We start from the raw sequence: 10146 nt of genomic DNA on the forward strand, positions 1-10146 counted from the left end.
TGCCTGATTTACCTTGAACTTGAAGAAAGTTTGAGACGGTTAAATCAGTCAGAATCCAGAATGTCAGGCAGATTCTTCAACCTTCAAACCCTCGCAGCTACAAATAGGATGGTTTAGTGTCAGTAAGTCTCGGGTTAAACTCTGTAAATATGGTTGAAACGACCACATGTTGCTTCTTGAAACCTTCAGCGGAGGGAGTTTTCGTTGGTGCCGTTATCGTTGTGTGAATGTTGGAGGATCCAAACTTCTGTTTGGTCCAGGAGCGACTCTGTTTGTAGAGAAAAGTAAGAAATTCCTCGACAGCATCTGCAGTTAGTTTTTATGTCACCTTTCATTACAGAATAAGTCCAATTAATTTTTCTCACAAAGAACAAATGTTTACAAAGAAAAATTCATTTTAAATCAAATCTAATACAGCGATGAGCGTTTCCACCTGAGATTCTCCTAACTGAGCTGAGACATGGTTCTGATTGGGTTCTGAGCTTTGGGTCAGGATGTTGATCAGTGTGGGACTCAGTCTGGACTCAGAAAACTGGACTTCGGATCAGGAACCAAATTAATCATCCAAACCTGTGAGTTTACTTTGATTATCTAACTTAAAACTCAAACATTTATTTTCAGTAAATCACCACTTTCTGTTTGAAACCAAAATGAAAAAGTGAAAAACTTTTTGATCAAACTGAGTTAAAAGCCGACAGTATTCCTGGAAAAATGCATATCACCCATCAGCCCAGAGTTTGAACCTAAAACCATCTTTCTCTGCTGGAAAACGCCCGCCGTGCTTTTCTTGTTGTTTAATTTTACAGAAACTTACCTGATCAGTCAGAGCTCAGAGGACCTGTCGGGGATTACTCCCAGCTGCTACCACACACACAAGGTTTTAGCTCAATATGTGTAAAACTGACTGACTTACAGACATTTCTCTGTTTGTCAATGTTGATTAGCTGCGGCAGCCATTTTGAATGAGGGTCAACTCATATGTTAATCGCTTGTGGAGTCTCATCCAATGATTAATTTGAGATTTTTATCAAAACATGTCCAATGGTTACCAAGATAGTTTGCTAAGAGACAAGTAAACCAACCCACAGACAATTACATGATCACCCATCCTTCATGGCAACAAATGTGTCTTTACTGCAGCCGAATTCAGAATAAATGATGGTGTTTAGTTGGTTAATCAGCTGGTTAAGTTGTGTATAATTGGTTAATCAGCTGGTTAAGTTGTGTTTAGTTGGTTAATCAGCTGGTTAAGTTGTGTATAATTGATAATCAGCTGGTTAAGTTGTGTTTAGTTGGTTAATCAGCTGGTTAAGTTGTGTATAATTGATAATCAGCTGGTTAAGTTGTGTTTAGTTGGTTAATCAGCTGGTTAAGTTGTGTATAATTGATAATCAGCTGGTTAAGTTGTGTTTAGTTGGTTAATCAGCTGGTTAAGTTGTGTATAATTGATAATCAGCTGGTTAAGTTGTGTTTAGTTGGTTAATCAGCTGGTTAAGTTGTGTATAATTGATAATCAGCTGGTTAAGTTGTGTTTAGTTGGTTAATCAGCTGGTTAAGTTGTGTATAATTGATAATCAGCTGGTTAAGTTGTGTTTAGTTGGTTAATCAGCTGGTTAAGTTGTGTATAATTGATAATCAGCTGGTTAAGTTGTGTTTAGTTGGTTAATCAGCTGGTTAAGTTGTGTATAATTGATAATCAGCTGGTTAAGTTGTGTTTAGTTGGTTAATCAGCTGGTTAAGTTGTGTATAATTGATAATCAGCTGGTTAAGTTGTGTTTAGTTGGTTAATCAGCTGGTTAAGTTGTGTATAATTGATAATCAGCTGGTTAAGTTGTGTTTAGTTGGTTAATCAGCTGGTTAAGTTGTGTATAATTGATAATCAGCTGGTTAAGTTGTGTTTAGTTGGTTAATCAGCTGGTTAAGTTGTGTATAATTGATAATCAGCTGGTTAAGTTGTGTTTAGTTGGTTAATCAGCTGGTTAAGTTGTGTATAATTGATAATCAGCTGGTTAAGTTGTGTTTAGTTGGTTAATCAGCTGGTTAAGTTGTGTATAATTGATAATCAGCTGGTTAAGTTGTGTTTAGTTGGTTAATCAGCTGGTTAAGTTGTGTATAATTGATAATCAGCTGGTTAAGTTGTGTTTAGTTGGTTAATCAGCTGGTTAAGTTGTGTATAATTGATAATCAGCTGGTTAAGTTGTGTTTAGTTGGTTAATCAGCTGGTTAAGTTGTGTATAATTGATAATCAGCTGGTTAAGTTGTGTTTAGTTGGTTAATCAGCTGGTTAAGTTGTGTATAATTGATAATCAGCTGGTTAAGTTGTGTTTAGTTGGTTAATCAGCTGGTTAAGTTGTGTATAATTGATAATCAGCTGGTTAAGTTGTGTTTAGTTGGTTAATCAGCTGGTTAAGTTGTGTATAATTGATAATCAGCTGGTTAAGTTGTGTTTAGTTGGTTAATCAGCTGGTTAAGTTGTGTATAATTGATAATCAGCTGGTTAAGTTGTGTTTAGTTGGTTAATCAGCTGGTTAAGTTGTGTATAATTGATAATCAGCTGGTTAAGTTGTGTTTAGTTGGTTAATCAGCTGGTTAAGTTGTGTATAATTGATAATCAGCTGGTTAAGTTGTGTTTAGTTGGTTAATCAGCTGGTTAAGTTGTGTATAATTGATAATCAGCTGGTTAAGTTGTGTTTAGTTGGTTAATCAGCTGGTTAAGTTGTGTATAATTGATAATCAGCTGGTTAAGTTGTGTTTAGTTGGTTAATCAGCTGGTTAAGTTGTGTATAATTGATAATCAGCTGGTTAAGTTGTGTTTAGTTGGTTAATCAGCTGGTTAAGTTGTGTATAATTGATAATCAGCTGGTTAAGTTGTGTTTAGTTGGTTAATCAGCTGGTTAAGTTGTGTATAATTGATAATCAGCTGGTTAAGTTGTGTTTAGTTGGTTAATCAGCTGGTTAAGTTGTGTATAATTGATAATCAGCTGGTTAAGTTGTGTTTAGTTGGTTAATCAGCTGGTTAAGTTGTGTATAATTGATAATCAGCTGGTTAAGTTGTGTTTAGTTGGTTAATCAGCTGGTTAAGTTGTGTATAATTGATAATCAGCTGGTTAAGTTGTGTTTAGTTGGTTAATCAGCTGGTTAAGTTGTGTATNTATAAAGATCAGCAGCTCTGAGGTTTTATACTTGATGGTGTTCATGGTGTGACGAACACTGCAGGAAAAATCCTCTTTGGAGAAGGAACCAAACTTTTCATCCAGTCCAGTAAGAATCTAACAGAACTTTCTGATGCTTCTTTAGAAATCCTTCATTCTGCTGTGAAAATATCAGAGAAAACAGACAAAAAAAACATGAAAACATTTGTTAAATCTGCTAAAAGCTGCATCTAAATTCTACAATTATTGTCCCACTTTTAAATCAATATTTCATCATATTTTTAGATCAGTTCAAGTATTTTACCTGACAGGAAATAATAGTCAGAAATGAGTTGTTGGGAGTTTCTTGTTCCTGTTGGCCTTCGGACGGTGGCTTGGAAAGAATCCTCAGCTATTACCACACCTACCATATCAGTTAGACGCCTCTCTTTGTTGTTGTGGCGGCCATCTTTAGTTGTAGAGGAACATCCAGTGATTTCTTTCTGCAGGTTGGATTCTAAGATCAGAAGATATTTTGCTAACAGACAAACTAAGGACAGAAACTTTCACTTACATGATCGCCTGCCTTTCATGTCTGCGGGGGGATAATGAACCTGATGATGAAGTTTCTTCTTCTGGAAACATTTTACTCCAACAGGAAGCAGAAAAGATTCATTTGGATCATTTAGGATTTAATTTCAGAGGTTTTATTTGAAGCTAAATGTTCAGAAATATAATCCTCTCAACCAAATACAAAATGATTTAACATGTTTATCACAAAACAAAACTAAAGTTGTGACTGAAACATTTCCTTTCTTTATTTCAGTGACAGTAATTTAATTAATTAATTAAGTTGATTTAAACTCTTTACCACAATAAATATTAGCTTTAAAAACATCAAAAAGATGAAACTCCTTGACAACATTATAGTTTTAAGATAAGTTTTTATATTAAAAAGTTTGGTAAACAAACTCTACACAAATCCAAAAGAGCAAAAAATAAAGTATTTAATATATTTTATTAAAGCAGAAACTCCAATCGTTGTTTTAATTTGGTTTAGTTCAAGATTTTTGTCTGTTTAAAACCAGAAAACAAACAGAAAAACACTTACTTTTAAATATAAAACAAGACAAAACAGGTAAACTAATAATCATTTGAATTTACTGAGATTAAGAAATAAAAACCTGCATCTGATTGAGCAAAACGTTTGAATCCTCGTTTTTGTAATTCAGCAACATGTTGTGTGAACGACAGCGGCACTGGGATTAAATCCTTAATTTAATTCAAACTTTAGTTATTAAAGCAAGTTTAAAGAAAACAAGTGGAGCAAAGTTCTGTTCAATAAATCCGTAAATTAAAAACCTGAAATCAGTTCAAAACTCAAACAGAAGCTTTCAGGTCATAAAACGTCAGATTAAACTTCAGAGATCACCTGAAAGGGTTAAAATCTTCAAAGTTTTAAATCTGAGATTAAAATAAAACAATAATCTGATGGATTTCAGTAGAACTTTAAACACGGTGAGAACGCTGGGAACATCAAACCTTTGATGAGCCCAGAACATCTGACAATCAGAACCAGAACCGCCTGGAACCTCAGGGTTCTGTCTGACCCAGAGGCTGGAAACTCAGAAACGTTCCGTTTGTCACAAAAGGAAAAGGGAAACCAGCAGAACAACGCAGCGTTCTCTCCGGATTCGGTTCTGTTTCCTTCAAATAGAACCCAGTTCTGATGGTTTTGTTCTTCTGTGTGTTTCAGGGGATGAAAGCAAACCTGAGTTCTACAAACTAGAACACAACGGCACCAGGGTCTGTTTGGCCACCGGGTTCTCCAGACACAACGCCACGAAGAACATAGGCTTGTTCAATGGAACGCAGGTGACCCAGTACTCCTCCGGGATCTACAGCCAGGTGGCGTTCCTGAAAGACTCTGAGACCGGATGTAACGGTGAGGAATCACTCCAATCGTTCCAATATCAGAACCCAAAGAACCCAAACTAAAACAGATGAAAGACTGATTTAAATGTTCCGGATTAAAAGAACAGAAACCTTTTATTTCACTTCCAACAGGTTGGTGCTTTGATGATTTTAATGTTTGCTGATGAAGTTTTGATCTGTTGGTTTTTCAGAGACCGAGACAGAAGACAAATGTGAAGCTACTGTGGAACCAGGTAGGTGCAGAACCTGGCAGAACACCCAGACCGTACTTTAAAACCCAAACGTTTGGTTTAATTGTGGCGCTGATTGTTTCAGATCCGATGGTGAACCTGGCAGCGCTCACCGTCTCCGTCCTGAGGGTCATCTTCCTCAAGACCGTGGTCTTCAACGTTCTGATGACACTGCGCCTGTGGATCAGCCAGTGTGAGTACAGAACCACGCAGAACCATGCAGGATCAGACAGGATCAGACAGAACCACGCAGAACCATGCAGGATCAGACAGAACCACGCAGAACCACACAGAACCACGCAGAACCACACAGAACCACACAGGATCAAACAGGATCAGACAGTCATCATCAGAGGTTGTTGTTGTTGTTGTTTACTTCTGGAACCTTTAGCTTGTGTTTTATTGCTGTGTTCCGTCTGAGGGAATAATTCTAAAATACAGACAGAGGTCGTGTGAAAAACCTAAGATGGGTCATTTTTCATCTGGAAGCTGTTGAAGCTTCTGGACACGATTAAAGCTCATCTGGTCCTCTGGTCCAGAGCTTCATACGAGCTGAGATTTATAAAACCATAAACCTCAAACGTAGAACAGTTCCTGTTCTGAAGACGATTTACTGAAGGATTCATGAAGACAGAACTTTAGTCAACAAACGAGCTCGTCTGATGTGGAGAGAAAATCCAGGTGATTTTCTGTTTAATTATCATTTCACCACCAAAAAAACAAATGTAGTTTCTGTTTATTTTAGTAAAATAAAAATCATCCGATGAGTTTTGGTAGAAAAAAGTTTGCAGGTTTTACATGACTGAAAAACTAATTAATTATTAATCATCTCATTTAATGAACTCCTAATTAAACTAAGAAAATTCATCCATCCATCTTCTACCACTTATCTGTGGTCGGGTCCTGGAGGGAAACCCAGACCTCCCTCTCCCCCGAGACTCCCCAGAGACTCCCCAAAGACTCCCCAAAGACTCCCCAGAGACTCCCCAGAGACTCCCCAGAGACTCCCCAGAGACTCCCCAGAGTCCCCAGAGACTCCCCAGAGACTCCCCAGAGACTCCCCAGAGACTCTCCAGCTCCTCCTGGGGATCCAAAGATGTTCCCAGGCCACAGAGGAGTTCTGGATCTGCCCCAAGGACTCTTGTCAGCAGGACATGCCTGAAAACCTTCAAAGGGAGACGTCCAGGAGGCGTCCTGATCAGATGCTTGAACAACCTCAGCTGACTCCTTTCGCTGAGGAGGAGCAGCGGCTCTACTCTGAGCTACTCCCGGATGATGGAGCTCCTGACCTTCTCTCTAAGGCTGAGCCCGGCCGCCCTACAGAGGAGGCTCATTTCAGCAGCTTGGATCCAGGATCTCTTTCTTTCAGTCATGATCCAAACCTCATGACCTCAGGTGAAGGTTGGGACGTAGATGGAGCAGTAAATTCAGAGTTTACCCTCATTACTGCAGACGAGGCTTTGATTCGTCCATCCATCTCCTGCTCCATCCTGCCGTCACTCATGAACAAGACTTCCTGATAAGCCCATTCCAGATCTACAAAACATGTAGACTGGAGAGTCAAACTCCCATGACCTCCTTGGAAACCCTGCAGTCCTTCTGGCCACCCTGCACCTGTCAGCTGCTGCAGGAATCCTCAAGGACAGCCCAGCCCTGAAGGCCTCCTTCTTCAGCTTCACGGTTTCCCCCAGCTGGTCCTCTGGTTGCTGCCACAACCAGTGACATTCAGGCCACAGCTCCTGGAACCTGCATCTGCACCAGAGACCCTGAACCTGGTCCATTCAGATCCCATGTCCCTGACCTCCCCCTGGACCTGGTGGTTTGAGGTGAAGATCTCATGGACAAGCGGCTCTGCCAGACGCTTCTGGTTCACCCTCACTCCTGGTTTGGGTTTACCAGGTGTGTCCAGGTGGTCCTTTACCTGAGTGTCCAAAACACAGGGCCTCAGGTCTGATGACCCGATCACAGAATCAGTCATTGACCTTTGGCCTGAAGTGGTACCAGGTACACCTGTGGACCAACCTGTGCTCCAACATGCTGGTTCCAGAGAGTCCAGTAACAGAACACCACTCTGCAAAACCCTTGGTGTGAAAATCCTCTTATATCTGAGGTTCTTCAGCTCATTTGTTCTAAAGAATATTTATTTTAATAAAGATGATATTTAGTTATCTGTTCACTGAAATTAAACAGAAAATATGTTTTTTAAACCTTTAATAAGTTGATAATAAAGTTCTTTATTTTTCTTGATGAATCAGCCTCTGCTTTAATGTTTTCTGTGTTTGATAAAACATTCTCAGATCACATGAAATAAAGATTTCTTCTGTTTTGTCTTTCAGAAATCCATCAGGATGAAGAGGAACTCCCAGAGAAAGGCTTCCTGCTGAACATAAAGAATAAAACAAGTTGTTTTTTTTCTGTAATAATGTGTATAAATATATTCTGAACATCCAGATCTGACATCATGAAGACTTTTGTCTCATTTTTCTTTATGGTGAATGCGTTATTGTTGCTTATTTTCCTGCTGATTGTAAATTTACAGATTTTTAATTAAGTTTTGTAAAATTACATTTCAGAGAATAATAATAAAATAATAATAAATATTATTCTGCTTAACTGACCTGCTGTAACAAACTTCCTGTGTGACAACGATCCAATAAAAACAAAAATGAAATGGCTTACCTTTTGTCCTAATGATTGTCCTAATATTTATTAAAACACTGATCATTTATTTTGACCAAATACTGAAAACTCACTGTGCTGTAAGTTAATTAAGTCATGCAGATGTGGTCAGGTATTTATTTTATCATCAAAACCCAGATGTTTTATGATGGGGTCTCTTTCACAGCTGAAAGTCATTTTTATCTTTCAAATAAAATGTAATATCTTTGGTCAAAAAGACAAACTGTACCTATAACTGGGTTTTAACTGGCCTAAAACTGGGTTGTAACTGGCCTAAAACTGGCCTATAACTTGGTTGTAACTGGCCTATAACTGGGTTGTAACTGGCCTATAATTGGGTTTAACTGGCCTGTTACTGGGTTATAATTGGCCTAAAACTGGGTTGTAACTGGCCTAAAACTGGCCTAAAACTTGGTTGTAACTGGCCTATAACTGGCCTATAACTGGGTTGTAACTGGCTTATAACTGGCCTATAACTGGGTTTTAATTGGCCTATAACTGGGTTGTAACTGGCCTAAAACTGGCCTATAACTTGGTTGTAACTGGCCTATAACTGGCCTATAACTGGGTTTTAACTGGCCTATAACTTGGTTGTAACTGGCCTATAACTGGCCTATAACTGGGTTGTAACTGGCCTATAACTGGCCTATAACTGGGTTGTAACTGGCCTATAACTGGGTTGTAACTGGCCTAAAACTGGCCTATAACTGGCCTATAACTGGGTTGTAACTGACATATAACTGGCCTATAATTGGCCTATAACTGGGTTGTAACTGGCCTAAAACTGGCCTATAACTGGGTTGTAACTGGCCTATAACTGGCCTATAACTGGCCTATAACTGGGTTGTAACTGGCCTAAAACTGGCCTATACCTGGCCTATAACTGGGTTGTAACTGACCTATAACTGGCCTATAATTGGCCTAAAACTGGCCTATAACTGGCCTATAACTAGAGTTGTAACTGACCTATAACTGGCCTATAACTGGGTTGTAACTGGCCTAAAACTGGCCTATAACTGGCCTATAACTGGGTTGTAACTGACCTATAACTGGCCTATAATTGGCCTAAAACTGGCCTATAACTGGCCTATAACTAGAGTTGTAACTGACCTATAACTGGCCTATAACTGGGTTGTAACTGGCCTAAAACTGGCCTATAACTGGCCTATAACTGGGTTGTAACTGACCTATAACTGGCCTATAATTGGCCTAAAACTGGCCTATAACTGGCCTATAACTAGAGTTGTAACTGACCTATAACTGGCCTATAACTGGGTTGTAACTGGCCTAAAACTGGCCTATAACTGGCCTATAACTGGGTTGTAACTGACCTATAACTGGCCTATAATTGGCCTAAAACTGGCCTATAACTGGCCTATAACTAGAGTTGTAACTGACCTATAACTGGCCTATAACTGGGTTGTAACTGGCCTAAAACTGGCCTATAACTGGCCTATAACTGGGTTGTAACTGACCTATAACTGGCCTATAATTGGCCTAAAACTGGCCTATAACTGGCCTATAACTAGAGTTGTAACTGACCTATAACTGGCCTATAACTGGCCTATAACTGGGTTGTAACTGGCCTAAAACTGGCCTATAACTGGCCTATAACTGGGTTGTAACTGACCTATAACTGGCCTATAATTGGCCTATAACTGGGTTGTAACTGGACTCAGTTCCATGTTTTATAAAGAGGAACAAAAATCTGAAACAGAAGAAAAGTGATCTCTGAGCTTTCAGGCCTCTGAGTAAAAGACTTTGGATCAGCTGAAAGATCTTCAAGGAATGAGTGAAGATTTGCTGTTGATGAGCTCTTAAAACTGCTTTCAAGAAAACGTAACTGTGCTGAGAGTGAACAGTGGTTTTAGGACCTCCAAGCAAACACTGAAGAGGATTCAGCTCAGCCTGAGCAGGAATGAGGTGTTGAGATGTTTGCTGGTTGGCTGGTGAGGTGAGCCAAAGACTGCAGGCAGCAGACAGGCAGGTAATGATCCAAAAATCAAGCTAAACTAATCCAGGATTGAAACAGAAAGCCCAGATACATACAAGGATCCTCTGCGAGGGATGATTACTGAATCAGAGCAGCTGAGAGGCTTTCTGATGAAGGACAGGTGTGTGTGTATGTGTGCATGTGTGTGTGTTGGTGTGTGTGTGTGTGTGTGTGTGTG

General features: G+C 39.3%; 1 protein-coding gene across 1 annotated transcript in view; it reads left to right on the forward strand.

The window, feature by feature from the left end:
• LOC119616821 overlaps positions 1–7971 on the forward strand; it is a 40153-nt gene extending 32182 nt beyond the window's left edge. Inside the window, exons 4-7 of the mRNA XM_037974408.1 lie at positions 4888–5076; positions 5258–5299; positions 5382–5489; positions 7633–7971. Of these exons, the coding sequence (XP_037830336.1) occupies positions 4888–5076; positions 5258–5299; positions 5382–5489; positions 7633–7634 (341 nt within the window). The 3' untranslated portion in view covers positions 7635–7971. The remainder of the gene's footprint in view (positions 1–4887; positions 5077–5257; positions 5300–5381; positions 5490–7632) is intronic.
• The last annotated feature ends 2175 nt before the right edge of the window (positions 7972–10146 follow it).

This window comes from Kryptolebias marmoratus, unplaced genomic scaffold (genome assembly GCF_001649575.2).
Source record: "Kryptolebias marmoratus isolate JLee-2015 unplaced genomic scaffold, ASM164957v2 Scaffold39, whole genome shotgun sequence".
NCBI classification, from domain to species: Eukaryota; Metazoa; Chordata; class Actinopteri; order Cyprinodontiformes; family Rivulidae; genus Kryptolebias; species Kryptolebias marmoratus.